The following is a 19,551-nucleotide window of genomic DNA, read 5'->3' as shown; positions in this document are numbered from 1 at the left end:
TTTTACTTAAAATGCGTGATTGGACACAGTCTGGTTTTATTTCTATTCTGAATTAGACAAATACTTGTTTGAGGAAAAACAAGAGCTCCCCCTTCCCTAAATACACAGCAATCAGCCAACTGTTCCCAGCCTAAGAGGATTGCATTTAGCAATGGAGTTCAATCACAAAAAGTCTGTTTATACATGTAACTTGCTGAGACTAGCTGCACTTGTTACTGAGTGTTTATATGACAACAAGCTATGCATTTGACAAATTGGCACACATCCATTTAGGAGAGTGCCCTCGAGTCTTGTGGTAGAACTCCATACATTATTCTATGAAGCAAAAATATCCTTACTTCCCTGTTGTTTTCAGGCAAGGTCTGACAAACAGAGAGATACATCACTGTTTGAAAAGGTCTCTCTTTGTCAGATAAAGCAGTTAGCTTCTATGCACGAAAGCAGTGCTGTCCAAACTTCACTAGAGTACCTTGGCCTCTTGATTTGCAAAAAGTGGCATGCAGTTCTTGTAAGACCGTATAAATTAAACGCAGATGTTTAGAACAGTTGTGGTTTGTCTTTAATCTCCTGGTTGATCCTTTGCTCCACCAAACTTAACAGCATGTTTTCTGTTGGTATATTGTAGCTCACAAAGCACTGTTTGCTGGTCTTCTTAGCTAGCAGTGAAAGAGAAATAACAATTTTAAACATCCAATGAAAATCTTATGATTTACCTTAAACAGGCTAAATTGACAAACTTGAGTGATTGCAAAATTAAATACCCCCAGCACACTGTCTCACTGCATGAATGATCCCCCTTAATTTAAGCTTGTCTGCACTGCTGTTTAACAGTCAAGGGACAGTTTCCCAAGTGTCTGGACACTGTTCGGGGTAAAGGGTTTCATTAGATTTCTCTGGATATAACATGTTGTAAACATATACCATGCACTTAATTTTGGCACTACTATTTTTGCTTGTTTTCATACAAAAGCCTACAAACATAACAGTGCACCAAATTTGCCTTCTCTTACTGTCTTTATAATACAGAGCGAACTTTAAGTAAGGTAACTCTTGTAAACATGCATATGCAAAACCAAATAAACTTCACTGAGAAATCTTAAACCTGCCCTCCTCCAGGACTTAATCACAGACAAAGGGTGGAACCTTGGTCAACCAAGATTTCCTGTCTAACATAATAAGCACCAGGGTTCTCACCAAGCCTTTGAGCAAGTGTCGTTGAACTTAGATCAGCTTTACTTCCCATAAGGTTGATGACTGATGGTACTGAATCCTGTTGGAACCAAAACAAGTTTTCTCTATCTCTCTTGTACATATTCTCAAAGGGGATATGGGGAGGAGGAAATCAGGGGCGGATCCAGGATTTTCCTTAGGAGGGGTGCACCACTAATATAATGTAAAGAATGGCATAACTGTCTGGTGAGGTAAACAAATTTTAAAAGTGAATACGAAGAAGACGGCTTCATTGCAGGGGGTTGCACCCCTGCAACCTCCCCCTAAATCCGTCCCTGGAAATTATCTGAGCAAGGTGAGTACAGGCACAAGTGGTCAGGAGGAATGATCTATAGGTCTTCTCATCTCTTGCACCTAGAGTCACCTTGTGAGTGGGTTTTTCCCCTGCCTCTAAAGAGGAGCAAGTTCCTTCATAAAGCAAAGTCAAATACAACTGATTAACATAATCACAACATTTCCACACATTCCATGAAAATCCATGTGGCCTTGAACACCATACTATTTAAAACTTGAGAGACCGCTTGCAGTCTAGCATCTGACCGTCAAGGCATACAGTCCAATAATGAAGAAGAGCTGTACAATACTCAATAAATTGTTTCAGTTATTTTTCTTTCTGCTTTATGTAAATTTTTTTTACAGGGAAAAAGTGAAACCCCCAGCCCCTCCCCCTGTGCAGTCCCTGCAGATGCATGATGCCTAAGGAAAGGCAGACGCAAAACCTGTCAGGAACTCTCACATGATGGTTGTTGTTCCCGTTGTTTTTGTTTTTTGTTTTAATAATTGTTTTTTATGCAAAGTTATGTTCTGGGCTGTGTGGAGGCATGGTGGCCTTACGGTTAGTCCACTTGCCTCTGACCCGAGCGGTCCGGGTTCAAACCCTGGCCAGGGACACTGTATTGTGTTCTTGGGCAAGACACTTTACTCTCACAGTACCTCTCTACACCCAGGTGTATAAATGGGTACAGGCAAATTTAATGCTGGGGATAAGCCTGCAATGGACTAGCATCCTATCCAGGGAGGAGACAGGTGCTGGCTTAACTCCCCCCCCCCCCCACCCTCCACCCCACCTCTAAGCTGAGGGGCACCACGGCGTTGACAAAACCTGGATCAGGTCACGGATCGGATCACGGATCGGATCACGGATCGGATCACGGACCGGATCACGGATTGGATCAAGGAAAAAAATTCAAAATTTTGTTGAGCAAATTGCACTAGAGTGACTATTGTGAGCAGAAAGTTTTATTTAATTCAGGTGTGATATTCCCTTATTCTTTTATAATATCAAGCCAACTGGGAGCTGGTCACAGATCAATTTTTTTCAGGCTGTTGGGTTTTGATTGCGATGATCAATCATATCTTCATATCTTTCTCCGCAGTTCAGATAAATGATATTTCGTGTATTCACTTGCATCAAAGGTAAACTGTCATAAAACGAGTCAGTATGGTGATAATAGGACGAACGTATGAATAGAAACACAAAAACTAAAAACACTAAAAAATTAAACACCTGATGATTTCAAACAATTTCCGTTTTTGAGACAAGTCTATACTTTTACAAGATGTGAGTTTGGAATACAATATTTCGCACTGGAATAAAACGAAACAAACCATTTGTGTTTCAAGGAAATATAGCTGTTTTACAAAAAATTCTAGGAATGACATCGATAGTGTGAACAATAACGCAACCTGAGAATAAACAACATTTTAGGAGTTACGTCACGAGTTTTAGAGTCATTTTTAGGGTCGTAAAGAGTTGCCTTTAAATAGAATAAAACCTTAAAATGATCGTGTTCTAGGATAGAAAACACTTAAGAGGCAAGAACAAATCAAAACGGAATGAGGATCGTCAAGGATGGCAAAGATTAACGGGGATTGCAAATGACGAACTTGAAAAACTAGGCTAGTTTTTTCAAGATGTGCAAATCGTGACGTAGCTCCTTCAAAAAAAGTCATGTCCTTAAGCTTTCGTACGTAAGTTTTCTCATTAACTGTAACGCCAACTGCAACGCTCACATCTGACACGAAAATGTAGCCAAGAATTAGCCACTGATAACAATTTCAAAAGCAAGAATGGGAGGTTCACGCAAGCTTCGAGCCAACTAACGTTCAAATATAACTACATCTGCCTGTTCATTACAATTTAAATTCGTCGTAAATTAGGCGCTTATGTGGCTTTTTAAATGACCTCTTGTCATTCTCTGTAATTAACATGTCATTGCATCAAATTTGGGATTCTTATTCTCATTTAACATATTTTAGTTTTCCACTTTTATTTTTTATTTATCATTATCTTATAAACGGTTTGATTTTAGTTTTTGATTTTTTTTCTTTAAAACTTTTTTTTTTTCTGTGATCCGATCCGTGATCCGATCCGTGATCCGATCCGTGACCCGGTCCGTGATCCGGTCCGTGATCCGATCCGTGATCCGATCCGTGATCCGATCCTGGTTTTGTCGACGCCGGGGGCACCAGCCCCCTGCAAAAAAGGAAAACCAGAAATACACTCACTTTCTCACACAATAACAGCCTGGATAAAAGTAGAAGGTAGCGGACTATAAAAGGTGTTTTTAAAGGCTACTCACATATTTTGTACACATGGCAACAGCAAGTGCGTTCATTTCTGGAGAGGTACCAATCCAGACATACAAACTGTCCGTCATTTTGAGAATTTGAAAATGAACCTTTTGATCAAGAAGCGTGTCAGAGAATGTATGGACCTTAAATTTGCATTCCGCCGTTAAACATCCTTCGGAAACTGCACCATCGCCACCTAAAGTTGAATCGCCGTTCAAGTGTTGTTCGTCCGCCATTTTGGAAATTGACTATTTTCGTACAAGTTCGGATAACTTCGGCAAAAAGTCGATTTGCGCCCTCGTATTTCAATACCAGTCCCTTCCCTCGAAAACACCGGCGTATTCGATATGAGCAACCATATTTGATTTTTTCGGAGGGGAACTTTAAAATTGACGAGAGGCTTTCGTTTGAAGATAAAACAAAGCTGCCGTGAGACATCTTCTAAACGCCACACCCGGAATATCATTTTCTGTTGTTTTCATACCTTTTTTTATCGGAGGAGGTTTTGAACACATTTTGACAAGTGGAAATGAGTTTTCCTTCCGACCATCAAGGTCCTCTCATCCCAGATATTGCAGCGCTTGTTTTCTCGTTTCTTGACGTTTCAGAAAAGCAAATTGCAGCCCAAGTTTGTCGTTTGTGGAGAAGGGTGTCTTATCTGCCGTCTTTATGGCGTGGAGTGACAGTAGTGCTTCCTTTGGATTGTTCAGAGGCTCTCGTCAAAAGCCTCAGCAAACGGAAAATAACGAGGGTGAACTGCTCGAGGGCTAACAACGATGATTTATCTATTTTGTTCTCTAATTTACCGGAGATTACTCATCTTAATCTAGGAGGATGCCCGCAGGTAAGCGAGGTGTTTCTCAAAGAAGAAATCCCTAAACTACATGAGTTACAACACCTTTCCTTCAGACGATGCGGGAGGTTGTCTGACAGTGTTTTAGAGGCATGTGGGCCTCACCTCAAGAAACTTAACAGTTTCACTTTGGAGGACTGTGATAACATCACTGAAGCTGGCTTTCAAAGTTTTGTCAAGCATTTAAGTGAGCTTGAAGTGTTGGACTTGACTTGGTGTGAAGGGCTCACTGATGGGTGTCTGAAGATACTCGCAAACAGCTGCCCTAAAGTGTCCAGCCTTAGTTTGCGGGGATGTGACTGGGTGACTGTGCTTGGTGTTCGACATGTGGCTGAGAATCTCAAGGATTTGACTGTACTTGACTTCAAATGGAGTCATGGAATAAATGATGTAGCAGTTGAACTTGTGGCGAAGAATCTTCCAGAAGTGACATTTTTAGATGTCAAGGACTGCCCTTTTGTGACAAGTGATGGTATTGGTCATGTGACAAAACACCTGACCAAAATAAAACACTTGTCGTTTGGTGGCGGTGATCACATGCATTTTGCAAACAGTGTTCAAGACATTGAGGTTATGTTCACAGACATTTCAAAGCTGACTGAGCTTAGATGTTTAGCTTTTGACTTTTGCGATGGCATCAGTGATTCTGCAATGCATACTCTCATTAAGAGCTTGCCGAATCTGAAGGTGTTAGATGTCGGGTATGTTGAAACAATCAGTGACAATACTGCTGACTTGATTGCCTCACACCTACAGAAGCTAGAGTCATTATCACTGAGCAGTCAAAAATTGGCCGACAGAGGAGTCACGACTATTGCCAGCAAGCTTACGCAGTTGAAAACTCTTGACCTGAGAAACTGTGAAATAAGTAATGATGGAATGGCAAGAATGGCTCCATTTTTGAGAAATTTAAAATCTTTGATTTTGTCATCCCATTCCAAACTTACAAATGTTGGAGTGAAGTACATTGCAAATTTTGTCAGGAACCTTACAAGCCTTGATTTGATGGACTGTTGTGGAGTGACAAATGCAGGTGTTGGGATTCTAGCTTTCAACTTAACACAGTTACAGCAGCTGAATCTGTCATACTGCAGGCATGTTTCTAACAAAGGTACCGATAAAAGAATTAGGTAGTAATAATAATAACAACATAATAATAACAATAATAATAATAACAATAATAATAATAATAATAACAATAATAATAATAATATTTTATAGGGATTACCTTTCTTAGTTTTCTTTTCCTAGTTTTATGTATTTACACAAAAAAAATTATTTTGTTATCAACATTTTCTGTTGTTGTTGAAAAAGTGTGTAATATGGTTTGGTATTTTTAGGCATCAAATTTTGTTGAAAAATATAATTGGTATTTTTTTAAGCTTCAAGCAAAAAAATCAAAGTTAAAAGTAAAAGGGCACAGCCACTTTATATTTCTTTCCTGATCAAAAAAAATAGATTAAAAAATAATGATGTATTATTTAGTCAAACAATCATTATAGTCTATCTTATCACCATTCTTTCACAGAATTTGTTAATTTGCTTTTACACAATTTTCCATAGCTTGTGGAGAGGGAGGCCTAGACATGCCTTATAGAATCTCATAAATAAATATTATTTCTACAACTTGTTTGTTGTATATTCACACTCTAAAATGCTATCCACCTATCTTCTTGTGTATAAGATACTTTTCTACCAAAATTATATTTTTTAACACTGTTGTCTGTAGTCTACAGTCATGGGTACTATTAAGATGAATGTAATATTATTGTGTGTTCATATCAACATTGTTTTTAGACTGCAAGCAATCCCTTGTTTTAAAGTCCAGGCAGAAGAATACAGTAACTGAGCAAATGAGCACAATATTTGAGTGGCAAGTTGAGCACAATTTTTTTTAATCATGTGTAATTTTGTATTCTTTATAGGTATTTGTGAGGTTGGAAAATATCTCAAAGAACTCAAGCAACTAACTTTAGACCAGACCAAAGTTACAGACCATGGGTTTGTTTATGTCAGTCGACATCTGCCCAAGCTTGTTTCTCTTGGTGTCGAAGGATGTAAGATAACAGACAGAGGTCTGGTCAAAGCCTCAGGATCCCTCACAAATCTAGAAGAGCTTGATCTTGGTTCGAATCTCATCACAGATGAAGGAATCAAACAAGCTGTAGTGCACCTGAAGGGTTTGACGGACATGACTCTGACAAGCTGTAACTCAATCACAGATGCTAGCATTGAATGTGTTATAAACCATCTCCCTTGTTTGACGCATCTGGGAATTGAAGGCTGCCTTCACATCTCAGAGGAAGCTGTGGAAAGACTCAGAGAAACTGCAAAGTCAGCCATCAGTTTCTTTTAGGTTGTTGAAGACTTCTTTGAACTGTTACCATAAAATCTCTATTAAACCCCTTCCACCTCTCGAATAAGCTCCCCAAAGCCCTAATTTCCCTGTTATCAAAATTGCTTCTGAAGGATAGCCTTTTAAAAGTATGTACCCTAAATCTAAATTTTTTTGTATGCATTTTTGCCTTTGTACTTTGCCTTCAATTGACGCTGAAAATAACCCTATCCTCCAGGGAGTTTAATAGAGTTTTTGTGTCAAGTTCAGACATTTTGTGTGCTATATACATGTAGCTTTGTTTCAGAATTGTCATCCTAGAGTAACTTCATTTCAGGGTGTGTACATTAGTCAAGGCCCTACTTTTGATCTAGCATGTAGTTATAGACAAATACAGCAGATAAGATTTTAATTTCTGCATTTAAAATATTGATGTTCATCAACAAGGTATACCATTTTTCAGTGTTAGAACTGTTGATTAGAAAGTACATTTTTATCAGGGTAAGTGAATTTATGTCCTCTTTTTCAAGATAATTTCCATTATTTCCATTCCATTCCATGTTCTATGGTTGACCAACAAAGGGTTTCCATCAAACTTTTTATAATTACAGCAAGCAAAAATGACTCTGTTAGCCTCCTTAGAAGATTTGTATTTTTTACAATTAATGAAAACTTTCATATGTTACAATGTATATTATACTGGTACTTAATCATTTCACAAAGTTGATGCCTTATCAAAGAAAATAGCTTTGAGACCAGTTTGACATTGAAATACAGTTGAACCCCACTATTTTGAACACTCTCAGGGGAAAGGAAGAATAGTTTAAAATAGCAAGAATTAGATATAGCCAATAGTAAATGACTGAAGGGCAAATGAAGGAAATAATTTTGAGTTTGAAATACTGGGGAATTCAAAATAACCAAGTTTGAATAAGTGGGGTACAACTGTATTTCAAAGGCCCCTGGTAGGATCAGTTACAAGCCACTGTTCAGGAAAGGAGCGTGCACTTGAGGAAATGGACCAGACACTGCAGAGCAACAAAATTAAGCCTGATTTTCGAGCACAGTATATAGTGTAGAGTTTCTGACCAAACCATTCCCTAGCTTCTGTTGTCCAGACCATAAATCAAGACATTAACCCAGCCTTTATCTTGTAACTACCCTTATTTATGTTTTCCATTTGTCACTTTCGTAGGAAGAGTGATAGGCAGTGATTCCATTGCAATATTTGTTCATTCTGAACAACTAGGTGAGGGTTTTTGACACATTGTAGATTTGGATAAAGAAAGCTTACTTGATTTTTAGCAATTTTGAATAAAGTAGGTGGCTTTGAACTCTTACTTGCAAATTAGCTTCAAGTGGCTAATAAAACTGACTGGTTTTATTGAAAACGCTATTAGGTATGAGCTATTAAATCACTTATTAAATCAAATTAAAAATAAAGCTGCTTGAACCAAGAGAATTGAGAACTTAATATATTTTTAAAGCCCAGATTAGCATTAACTGGCTTCAGGCTAACAACATTATGAGAATCTTGACTTAGAAAATAACTGCACGGAAAAGAATGCTAAAGACTAAGATGTAAATAGAAGATAGTAGTGCTATTCAGAATGTGTCCATCTTACAATGTGATGTTATTGTTGGGACAAATGCAGTGTTGTTTACCTTTTGAAATATGAAGAAAAATTTTCCTGTTTGAAATTCTTTTGAAGTGAAATATTTCAGAGCCATTTTTGTAATCTGAGGCTTGCATCAGATTGTATTTGTGCCATTGTGAAGGTAGCATTTTTAAAATAAACCAGGTCTTTATTCGCTTTCATGTCACTGGAGTACTTGTAATTTAATGCACTGCATATAGGAACAAGACTATTCCTCATGGGGAAATGTGAACACACCATCCATTAACTCACTGCAGAATACAAAACCGTATTAATGTTCAGTTAAATGCCACTGACTGTGCTAAGTAGTTCTTCCAATTAGCCAAAATAAGTAGTTTCCCATTAGGCTTATTTAGACATTTTTTTCATTGGCTATTATAAAACAAGATTGCACTCAGGTGAAAATGATCCATACCACTAAAGCATATCTGGAGCTCTGTAGCATGAAACAACTACAGGTTTTGATCCTCTACCTGGATGGGATGTTAACCCATCAACCTCTAACAATTTGACTGAAAATACTGCTTCCAGTGTTGCAATAGGTGACAGAGATTCTATACGTTTTTTGCGATCTGATCTGTTTCAATCTGTTCTGAATTTTTGGTGGCTTCTGTCCACCTTCATCAGAGCTGCGATCTAAAGGTTCGTTATTGCTTGTGCTGCAAGCCCTATTGATTTTTTAAATCAACAGTAAGCAAGCGCGAAGGAGCCATTTCCTCTCGCTGATGGCAGCACTTTCCAAAGTTGAGTGCAACAACTCCAAGAAAAGCCTCTTGTGGTAGTTGATCATACCACATTTGAGAATCTGGGTGTCCCTTGAGTGGAAGTTGTGATCCATGGACTCAGCACGTTGTTTAATTGTTGATTCACTGTTGGTCGTGGGGCCTGGATCGTGCTTGGCCCTGCGTGGGCTGCACATTGAGTCAGAACATTGGGACAGCAAGTGCCTTTGGAGCTCGAGCAAAATAATTCCTTTGCAGGTATATGAGAGATAAGTTTTCATGACCTTGACGATCATCATTGCAGTACGAGTAGGGATACCCCCTTCCCTCCACTTTTTTGGGAAAAATTAATTTTAAATAAGACTTGCCAGCCAAAAATTATTGAAAGTATCATCAACTTCAAAAGAATTCTAAAAGGAACTCTCCCAACTGCTAAATCATCACCCAGAAAACATGTCATGTCAGTTTTCTCCAGAAGTCTTCCTAATTTTCTCTTCTCTGCAGGATTGTGTTACATCAACCATTGACCACTTGCAATCATCATGTTCAAAAAGCAACTTAAAAAATGACAAAAAATTGTTTCTCATAAAGGTATCCCAAAATAATGCACCGAAAGACATTAGAGCATGTCAAGATTGTCAAAATTTTCAAGGGGAGGATGCCCCCAGATCCCCACACAAGGATGGGCCTGCAACCAATCAGCACATGCCACCAGCCCTTGTGTTCGATCACTATAAAATGTGTTCCTAAAGGCTTTGTAATAATGAAATGATTCCATAGATGGGATAGAACATCATAAAGTGAGACAGCGCTGGCAATTTTAAGACTGTTGGGGTCTAAATGTAAAATGACTGGCAGTTTGAAAGTTTTAATCTACCAGTGCCATAGAAATTTTAAAATCTTATAAGTGTGTTAATGTAGATCATTTGAGGCAAGCCTAAGAGCCGAGCCCCTGATTACAGTAAGTTAACCTGGTTTTAGCCTGCAATCCAATGGAAACCATTTCCTGGTCAGCAGTCAACTTGAAAAAGAACACATGACCTTGATGAGCTCTAAACCCAAGCCCACGATATGGCCATGTGATACTGGTCAGCAGATACCTTGTTTTGATAGGTGTCAATAATAGACCATAACATGGATGTCTGCCATGCTGCACAATGCTGTTGTTGTGGCGCACACGCACCCACGATCCATGCTGCTAGCCATGTTGAAAAAAGAGTTAGGGTTAGGGTTAGAGCTGCATGGTTTTCCATTTCTATGCATGCATGTGGTTCTGCTCCTATAGTTCTGGTGCTCCCCCTGGCAGCCCTTCGGACTGCCAGAGCTCCGCTAAAAAAGCAAATAAGATTTGTATGGAAGAAAGGTGCTGCATGGCAAGCATAATAATCCTTTAAATTTCAAATTACCATAAAATGACCATTTCAATGGTCTCAAACTGGCAACTCTACTTCTTTTCTGGCACCCATTTTGTTCCACAACCATTTTATGTGATTGCCAAAGCCACCTGGACAGGGCTTATTTAGTATTGAATATACATGCATCTGTATTCTCATGCAACAATGTTGGGCAGGGTTAACAGAGGAGAGGCAGGGTTAACAGTTCCACTACAAGACACAAGCCAATCTCTTATCACAATGTTTTATTCACAAAGGTTGCATCTAATCAGCAATAAGTCTGGAATTGAAATTGTCACACAACAGCTGATCTTGAACATCTAATAACAGTGAAGAAGAGTGAAGTAGGTCTGTTTTACTGGCTGATTGATTCTACAAGAAAAAAAGAATGATATATTTTCTAATAAGATCCTCTGGCATTGACAATCAGTATTATGTTGTAATATCCAAATGACAAAACATGAAAACAAGACCATAGGTATAAATATTTAACGAAGAGGGAGTGATATACTTTTGAGCAGAAATCCAGCTGTATTTTTACAGAGCTTAGCTGATAGGAATGAACTATTATTTTAAGACTTCAACTGCTATTAATACTAACTTGCTTCCCCAGCTTGCTTGCCACCTTCCCATTTTACAGACTTCATGAGGGATTCTTCACGCTTTAATGCTTCCACTCGCAAATCTGGCTTCAGACATCTCCGGACCAGCCTTGCACAGATGGATGAGAAGTTGAGATAACTATAGAGATGAGGAAATCGAAACTCATGGGTTACTAAGGCGTCAAATACATCAGTGGTTATCAAAAGAATGTACAGTGTAACATGAAGAAAAAATGATTGAGCTGACCAGAAATATATACTGTAGAGTAAAGGGAGATATTATGATTAATATACAATTCTTCATTTTGTGTAGGGAAGAAATCTTTTGCAGTTCCAAGAAAAGTGGAGAAAAGTTGTAAGATACTAATTTTCACTAAAAGACAGGAATGTTCACACTTGTTTCCATAGACTGATGCAAACATTGAACAAAACTTAGTAGAATAATTTTGAAATTTTGTGTATTAAGTACATGTAGTTTTGAATTCTACCAAACAAACTTGAGTGTTTGCATTAACCCAACATTACTAATCAAACCAAATTGAATGTTCAATTAATCAAACTAAATCAAACCTAATCGAACCCAACCACACTTTTGGGTTTGATTGAGTTCAGTAATCGAACACAATCAAACTCTCACAAAAAATTTTAGCAATCGAACGCAATCAAACATTCAAATATGTTCAACTAGGCTTGATTGAGTTTATACAGTTTGATTGAGTTTGATAAGGTTTGGCTGTGTTCAATTTGAGCCTGGATAGCATGGTAATTGAAACAACAGTGGTGGACTAAAACCAAGGGCAAATTCGTGAGGGAATGGGAGGAGGTACTGCCATAAAATGGAATGGAACTATAGTGAAGTAAGAATAACTTCCTATTATGCGTGTTATGCAATTTTACAGTCGGTTTATTTTTTCATTTGTGAAATCAATGCGTTTTCCATGCCCAAAGGTTTGTAAAATGTTAATTTGTAGCTGTTCAAATATCTGGTGGTATTTAGGATGAATTTCAGATTTTTCGATTGCGTTCAACTGAGTTCGATTGGGTTTGATTAGTTCGGAAATCGAACGTATATGAACTCTCTCACACAATTCTTTTGGTTCCATTGTGTTCGATTATCAAACTAATCAAATGCAATTGCTCAATCAAGTTCTGCTAAGTTCAATTAACGAACAGTTCAATTAGGAACATTGGACATTAATCAGTGTTATCACAAGCAGTGTGACATGTTTACACAACCTCACACAAAACAGCAAGTTAATATCAGCATGTGTTTATATATGATCAAAATATGATAACCTGATGTATAGAATGATATTGATATCAAAGTGATATGAGGGAACTTAGTACGACCTAGGAAGTTTTATGATAAGATCCCACACCTTGGGAAATTATTAAAATTGCCAACACATGATATCCAATTCCCCTGGGGGTCTACCCAGTGAAAACCAGTGAAGAATGACAGAAATTTTTGATCGATTATGAAGTTTTGGTCGCTGGGAGTAAATGCAGGAAACAGTTTGCAAAATCTCGTTTGTAACGTGCTAAGTTACGGGAGTTCAAACTTTTGCTAGCTGACGTACAACCCTTGTGACTCCAGAGGCCATATCACGTATATTCACATGGAGTTTCACATGATATAGATTCGTCATTCTTCCGATCGAATTAAAAGTGTTTCATAGACCTAAATATGTCATAAAACTGTGCAATAAGGAAAATAAAGAAGCGAATTTTCTAACCTTAGACCGGCTTGCCTCCAATACGACACCATCTTGGATTTCGTACCTTCAAAAAAGCCTGCTCGCGCAAAGTTAACCTCTGGGAAAGATATCGCGGGCTCGAAATTTGCCGGCGAATGTGGAACATGCGCCTTATCGCGGAGAGAAATGGAAGTTCTTCTGCAATGGCAAGCCAGCAAGTGACGGAAGGTAAGTGAGCTGCAAATTATTTAGATCTTTGTCAAAGCTCTTGAGAAATTGTTTGATTATGGGCTTTGCATATCTTTTTCTGTTTTGCAGATCTGAAGGCATTTGAACGAAGGCTTACGGAGTATGTGTCATGTTTAGGTCCACAAACCGGAAGATGGAGACGTAAGTTTCAAGCATGTTTGTCGCTTGATTTCAAATAAAATCATTCCATTGATAATTGAATTAATCAAAACATACGCGAGACTCAAACCGAACCTTGGCATTTCTGTGGGTATTTTAATAACATTTTTTATGATATGTTAAGCTTAAATGCGTACATTTGAGAGATGAACTCGCACCTGTTTGATTGTTTATAACAAATATTTCAGATATAAGCTTGAGGTAAAGTGGAAGCTTAGTGAGCTCAATATCTGGATCTAACATTAATCTAACATAATTTTATTTAATTTTCGCAGTTATCCTTGTTATATCATCAGTTGCTACTGCTGCAGGTGCCTGGGGATTAATAACAGATAATCAACATGTAAGTTTTTTTGAAGCGTGAAAATCAACGCTTAAATATACCAAGTTCAAATCATACTGAGACTTGGGTAGCAAAGTTTCTATCTATCTATCTATCTATCTATCTATCTATCTATCTATCTATCTATCTATCTATCTATCTATCTATCTATCTATCTATCTATCTATCTATCTATCTATCTATCTATCTATCTATCTATCTATCTATCTATCTATCTATCTATCTATCTATCTATCTATCTATCTATCTATCTATCTATCTATCTATCTATCTATCTATCTATCTATCTATCTATCTATCTATCTATCTATCTATCTATCTATCTATCTATCTATCTATCTATCTATCTATCTATCTATCTATCTATCTATCTATCTATCTATCTATCTATCTATCTATCTATCTATCTATCTATCTATCTATCTATCTATCTATCTAAGAACATGCACGTCACATCAACATGATGCAGTGGCTAAATCACGTCCTATATATGCACAGAAGGTATGACTAGAACCACCTGCTACTGACAGAAATTAAATCACAAGACGTACAAATGTACATAAACAAGGACATGCATATCGTAGTGGCATGTAGTAGCCCTTCTGTTACTTGGGATAAGTTTCAGTATCAGTGCTGTAGCAAAGCTATATTGCTTTGTCACAAGTAAATGGTGGCATCTTTACACAGGTTTTTCTCCATGTGTTCTCAAGAAAGTGGGACAACATATCTGTGGAACAAAAGTGGAACAAAATAACTGCCAAACTCTTGCCAGACCCCCCACTCAACTTAGTCTTTAATTCCATATGCTTTTATTAACCCAGTAAAGTTAAGTGATGCCAGGAATGATACACCCACATTTGTGTTCAATCCTGTAGACTGTCATTCTATTTAGACAGTCTGGATAGACAAAAATATTGACCTGATTGCAGTGACTAAATGGTTAGGGCGTTGAAATTTTGATGACCCTGGTTGTTCTGAAAGACAGATTAAGGCAGGGGGGTGGACCCTCAAGCCTTGAGATTTGAAATTTCTTAAGTGACAGTTTTTCAATGGCGTATCCATAGAAACCACAATCATTACTGTTAAATCCTAGGGCTTGCGTACTCCAATACATTATAAGTGGAGGGGAGGATTGAAAACTTTTTGAGGACCCTAGGTCCTATAATTTTTTTGTCAAGGGGAGTGAGAGACTCCCCCCCCCAACAAGACTCTCTAATTTGGCACAGATTTGTTATGAATATTATGATATACATACATAAATTCCACATGGCAATTTCATTTTGTGAAATGTAGCTTTGTTTATAATATATATTATTATATGGCTGTGTCTCACAAGGACTGGGAACTACCAAATTCACGAATTTGATTGGCTGAAATCGATATTGACCACGGTCTAGATTTTCCCATCTAGACCGGCATCTAGACCGGTTTCATTTTGCATTGAAAAAGTAGCAAACTAAAATACGAAAATGCTCACTGTTTTCTTTTATCTTCTTCTCAATTATTTATGGAAGTGCCAAAAAGTCTGATGACAGAAAAAAAAGGTAAAGAGGACGAGCAAATTTCGGCAGGTTTAAGTTAAGCTCATCTCCGTTTGCAAGCAAACTGTCAGCAAACAGTTACATTAAACGAATTAAAGTTTTCTTCTTTGCCATATATTAAACATCTTATTAACCGAGCTAAGTCGGTCTGTATGGGAGAATCTTGACCTCGGTCATGTGTACAGACCGAATGCAGTGAGGTCTGTACTCACAACCTCGGTCAAGATTCTCCCATGCAGACCTCCTGCTCAGTTAATAAGAGCTAAATAATAAATACATTTTCATATCTTGTAGTCTCTTGGTTAAATTGATATGTATTTATTTGCAGCATCCTTCACTGCTGCAGTATCTATGGCATCACAAGTTGTTTACAGTTAGTTGCTGTAATTTATTCATTCTATTTATGCTTGGAATTCATAGAAGAGTTATGGCCCCACAGATGTATCCTTTACTGATACTTAACAAACAAAGTGTGTGTTTATAAATAAATAATAATTAACAATTATTGGACAAAGGGTAGCAAAATATCATGATTTGTCGGTGGTGAGCAGAACAGTAAAGCGGAAGGCTGACGCGAATAATTGATCTGCGAGACACTGACAAATCACAATACTTTGCAATATAAACCAAGTTCAATAACTGTTTTCATTCGATCACCAAGATTTTTTGATACTTGATATACTCTCTGACCGCTCAGGGAAGCAATCTGCAATTTTTCACACAAGAGCATTGTTGGATTATGCAGTATTACACATGCCCAGCCCATTATTTATAGGCAACTATTTGCAGGTCACGTGGTGGGCTCTCGGCCAATGAGAAGGAAAAAAATTGCATCGATTGATAATACAAATTGTCTGTGTAAAGCTAAATGTCTGCAGTAAAAATATTGCCAGCATAATTTATCACATTAATTTTCTTTTATTGTAGTGCAAGATAAAGATAAATGTTATTTGTTGTACGTATCTTTAACTCAGTTAAAAGAATTTTAGCAAGAACAAGAGTAGTTTTAGAGGATTACAACATGTCCTGTGATGAGGTAAGATCTTTTGATATCAAAGGCTTTTCTGAGCAGTTATTATATGAGAGGTAAAACACTTCCATTACCTAACTTCTCCCCTTCATCTGGCTGTTACTATGCTACTTTGGGCTCAGGGTTGGTACTGTGGTGAGAGCACTCACCTCCCACCAATGTGGCCCGGGTTCGATTCTGGACCGGCATCTTATGTGGGTTGAGCTTGTTGTTGGTTCTCATCTTACTTGGAGGGTTTTCTCTGGGTACCCTGGGTCTCCTCCCTCCGGAAAAACCAACATTTCCAAATTCCAATTCAATCAGGATAGAGGACCTGCATGAAATCTGCTAGGGCTGATGTGGCTTCCACTTTAAATACTATAATTTAAGAGAATTTGGAATGAAGATGTGTCAAGCATTCTTGGATCACTGATTTTCTATATTCTTGTCCTAGCTTAATACCCTTTTGGATCTGATGGCCCCTTTATGTTGTGTCTTGTTTCACTAACTAATCTCAACCAGACCAACAATCAAGCCGGGCTTACACCGTATTCATTTTGCATCTGGCACTCCTAAATTTGGCATATATGCTGATAATTTAGGGTTCTCTGTGCTTAATTTACGTGGCAAAATAGTTTCAAATATTTGCAGAATTCATTTCTGGATAATGGTATGACAGTTCATAATTTGACACTTTTTCTTTCTATTTGCAGAAGGGGAGACTAATTCTAAGACCAAGACCAACATAACATATGCTTTTAAAATACATATGAAATGATTTGTTTCTGATTTCTAAGGGTAAACCTAATCTTTCAAATCACTCAGACCAGTTCTAAATAATTCATAATTTTCAGCTCCTCAAGACTAGATGTTTCATTTTCTGTTCAAAACTTGGTCCCTGTTTTTACAGTTAGAGGAATAAGTTTACGAAGCAATGTAGTGGATATGCCTGAATGTTTATGTTTTTCTAATTTGTACATTGATGCGCTGGAACTTTGTGGGTGCGGTGTAGGAAATAAGCATTGAACTGCATGATGTTAGGGGCTGCTTTCGATAATCTTGGCATGAACTTTGTGCTTTAGAAAATGGGCGAAGTGTGTCCACTGGATAATATAAAGTAGTGTTAGACTTCTGTGGATGATAGTAAATGAAGAAAATGAAATATTCATTTCATATGTATTTTAAATATTGTAAATCTACATTTAGAAAACATTGTAATGTATAGTTAAACATTATGTTATAAATCAACTGTGGTGTACAGCATCCATATATATGAAAAACAAAAAATACAAAACTTAGAGGAAAACTTGGGAACAGTACTATTAAACATCTAATAGCTAGCTAAGTTAGATAATTTGAAGATTTTTTGAGTGTTATTGAAGGTAAAATATTCAAACAGCAAGATCTATTTAACTTTTAAAACACCATGCAGACCACATACATCACAAATAATTTGTCATATTTGAAAAACTTTCTAGGGAAAGAAGTATGTCAAGCTCTGTTTATGAGAAGCAAGTCAATTTTGGGACAATCGAACACAATGAGAATTACTTGTCTTACGAGCAGCTTAAGGTTACTTCAAACCTTCGCGGGTGTCCTCCAGAAAAAAATTCGTATGCGTGCTGTTTTGAAGGAAACCCCACAAACTATATATCAATAGAAAGTTTATAAAATGTAGAATTCGATAAAATTATATTCTTTTTTGCCGACTGCTTTCCTAAGGCAGCAGAAGCCGTTAACACCAGAACGACAGACTGAAATTCCAGCAAATTAATCGGGTATCAAATGTGATCATTGATGTAAAATAACTGTGCAGTGTTAATCGCAAAGCATCAATCTCTCAAAGTGTGTCGGCATTTTCTTTCATTTCTATTGGTTATCTTTTTATAGATCTGTCAAGTTCCACTATCGAAAAATTCGTGTGACATGTTGCGTTAGAAACTGCCACGAGAAAAGTAATTGAAATAAAGGAATTTGCCGACAAATTTTTGTTCCGTATCTATCAGTGAATGTTCTGGCCAAATTTCAAGGAAAACCGTCGATTCTACATACACTATTAATTCATTTAAAGAGGAAGGATTCTCTCGAAAAACGAGTGCAAGTTTTCGCCTTCTAAAGATTTATAAACATGTCACGCCTTCTCAGAGGGATATGTCAACTCAAAATGCCACCAGCCAATGAAATAACAGAACCCCTAGCGTTCACAATAAGGAAAGTTGAGCTTCTCGGTAAAGCGATAGTGTTACAGTCACATTTTAGGCATATACGTTTTAGGCCGGTGGTCAACAATAAAGGGCAAAACGGAGAAAATCAATGTGCAACAAAACAAAAAGAAACTGAGGAGCAATTGCTGAAACGTGATTACAAAAAGGCACTCTTGACGGACATGAAATCTCAAATTGAAAGTATTTGATATAGGATCTCTGGATTAAGCTGTTTGCCGTGAAAAGGTCACTGAGGAGTCCCTGCCTTTTGGGGATTATGACACCTTGACGGTTTATTAACTTCTATTAAAAAACCTCTTTTTCCCAATAACTCGCACGCATTTTAATCTTTTATGTTCATTTTTTTTGGAAATGCTACTTTGAATAATGAACTTTAATTTGGATGGAAAAAAGAAATTTGGAAAAAGTAGCCCCGTGAAGGTTTGGAGTAACCTTAAGCTATACTAGCCTCCAAACACTTAATAGTATGTGAAGAAAGAAAACTTACATGTTCTAGTACCAGCAGATTTATTTCTGGGGATAACCCTGTGATGGACAAGCATCTCATTCAGGGGATAGAAATACTCCTTGTCGCTTCATGTTGTGGAAACTGGGATAAGCCCTGGTGGTATTTTACAAATTTCTTCAATAAAACTTGCTCTCAAGCAACAATATATAACTTTTGTTTGTGTTATTTTACATCTTACCAGTAATGCTGAAAGTGCTGAGTTTCCTGTACAAAATCTTTCCTGTGTTGTGGCAGAGTCATCTGATTCATACTGTCATATACACTTCAGGGATCTGCTTAACATCTCTGTTGGGTTGTTGCTTGGTTAGTAAATTTTGCATGTATGTAATCATCACAGACAAATCCCAGGGTCCTTCAGTATGCTTTTTGAGGACCTGTTCGTGTAAAATTCCGACAAGGGCCATGACATTAAAAGAGCAACATGGAGGGAGATGAAATTGTGACAATCCTGT

The 19,551-nt window shown here is 37.5% G+C and overlaps 4 protein-coding genes across 5 annotated transcripts; 2 read left to right on the top strand and 2 right to left on the bottom strand.

Moving 5' to 3' along the window:
• Positions 1-19: 19 nt before the first annotated feature.
• On the bottom strand, positions 20-4,127 carry LOC110053252 (proteasome assembly chaperone 4-like). The gene is made up of 3 exons (XM_020759462.2): positions 3,813-4,127; positions 1,195-1,270; positions 20-656 (listed from the first exon to the last, which is right to left on the bottom strand). Exons 1-3 carry the CDS (start codon positions 4,038-4,040, stop codon positions 538-540), a joined length of 423 nt encoding a protein of 140 aa, XP_020615121.2. The 5' UTR covers positions 4,041-4,127; the 3' UTR covers positions 20-537.
• A 9-nt stretch (positions 4,128-4,136) lies between these two features.
• Positions 4,137-8,811, top strand: LOC110053248 (uncharacterized). Its single transcript, XM_020759459.2, has 2 exons — positions 4,137-5,768; positions 6,583-8,811. The coding sequence occupies exons 1-2, from the start codon at positions 4,334-4,336 to the stop codon at positions 7,011-7,013; spliced, it is 1,866 nt and encodes a 621-aa protein (XP_020615118.1). The 5' UTR covers positions 4,137-4,333; the 3' UTR covers positions 7,014-8,811.
• Positions 8,812-10,996: 2,185 nt separating this feature from the next.
• LOC149106142 (ATP synthase F(1) complex subunit epsilon, mitochondrial-like) lies at positions 10,997-13,207 on the bottom strand. Its single transcript, XM_089298110.1, has 3 exons — positions 13,105-13,207; positions 11,368-11,507; positions 10,997-11,138 (listed from the first exon to the last, which is right to left on the bottom strand). The coding sequence occupies exons 1-3, from the start codon at positions 13,134-13,136 to the stop codon at positions 11,122-11,124; spliced, it is 189 nt and encodes a 62-aa protein (XP_089154236.1). The 5' UTR covers positions 13,137-13,207; the 3' UTR covers positions 10,997-11,121.
• A 3-nt stretch (positions 13,208-13,210) lies between these two features.
• LOC110053253 (nuclear envelope phosphatase-regulatory subunit 1-like) lies at positions 13,211-19,249 on the top strand. 2 transcript variants are annotated; one of them, XM_089298109.1, is made up of 6 exons: positions 13,211-13,293; positions 13,384-13,455; positions 13,749-13,816; positions 15,686-15,798; positions 16,339-16,393; positions 17,080-19,249. In XM_089298109.1, exons 1-6 carry the CDS (start codon positions 13,221-13,223, stop codon positions 17,113-17,115), a joined length of 417 nt encoding a protein of 138 aa, XP_089154235.1. In that variant the 5' UTR covers positions 13,211-13,220; the 3' UTR covers positions 17,116-19,249. The 2 variants fall into 2 exon arrangements, with proteins under 2 accessions (XP_089154235.1, XP_020615122.2); XM_020759463.2 differs by lacking the exon at positions 17,080-19,249 and having other exon boundaries at positions 16,339-16,750.
• Positions 19,250-19,551: the final 302 nt, after the last annotated feature.

Source organism: Orbicella faveolata, unplaced genomic scaffold (assembly GCF_042242905.1).
Source record: "Orbicella faveolata isolate gen_17 unplaced genomic scaffold, um_ofav_v1 contig_3, whole genome shotgun sequence".
NCBI classification, from domain to species: Eukaryota; Metazoa; Cnidaria; class Anthozoa; order Scleractinia; family Merulinidae; genus Orbicella; species Orbicella faveolata.
This window is presented reverse-complemented; position numbering and strand designations above follow the sequence as displayed.

What these genes read in the sequence shown, in the direction of transcription:
- LOC110053252 (XM_020759462.2), bottom strand. Translation starts at nt 4,040, where the DNA reads ATGGCGGACGAACAACACTTGAACGGCGATTCAACTTTAGGTGGCGAT. An exon ending in TTGCCATGTGTACAAAATAT is followed by an intron (nt 1,271 to 3,812) that starts GTGAGTAGCCTT and finishes TGGTTCCAACAG; the next exon opens with GATTCAGTACCATCAGTCAT. An exon ending in GACACTTGCTCAAAGGCTTG is followed by an intron (nt 657 to 1,194) that starts GTGAGAACCCTG and finishes TTTCACTGCTAG; the next exon opens with CTAAGAAGACCAGCAAACAG.
- LOC110053248 (XM_020759459.2), top strand. Translation starts at nt 4,334, where the DNA reads ATGAGTTTTCCTTCCGACCATCAAGGTCCTCTCATCCCAGATATTGCA. An exon ending in CAGGCATGTTTCTAACAAAG is followed by an intron (nt 5,769 to 6,582) that starts GTACCGATAAAA and finishes TATTCTTTATAG; the next exon opens with GTATTTGTGAGGTTGGAAAA.
- LOC149106142 (XM_089298110.1), bottom strand. Translation starts at nt 13,136, where the DNA reads ATGGTGTCGTATTGGAGGCAAGCCGGTCTAAG. An exon ending in TGGAGGCAAGCCGGTCTAAG is followed by an intron (nt 11,508 to 13,104) that starts GTTAGAAAATTC and finishes TCATCTCTATAG; the next exon opens with TTATCTCAACTTCTCATCCA.
- LOC110053253 (XM_020759463.2), top strand. Translation starts at nt 13,221, where the DNA reads ATGTGGAACATGCGCCTTATCGCGGAGAGAAATGGAAGTTCTTCTGCA. An exon ending in ACAAACCGGAAGATGGAGAC is followed by an intron (nt 13,456 to 13,748) that starts GTAAGTTTCAAG and finishes TAATTTTCGCAG; the next exon opens with TTATCCTTGTTATATCATCA. An exon ending in TAATAACAGATAATCAACAT is followed by an intron (nt 13,817 to 15,685) that starts GTAAGTTTTTTT and finishes ATTTATTTGCAG; the next exon opens with CATCCTTCACTGCTGCAGTA.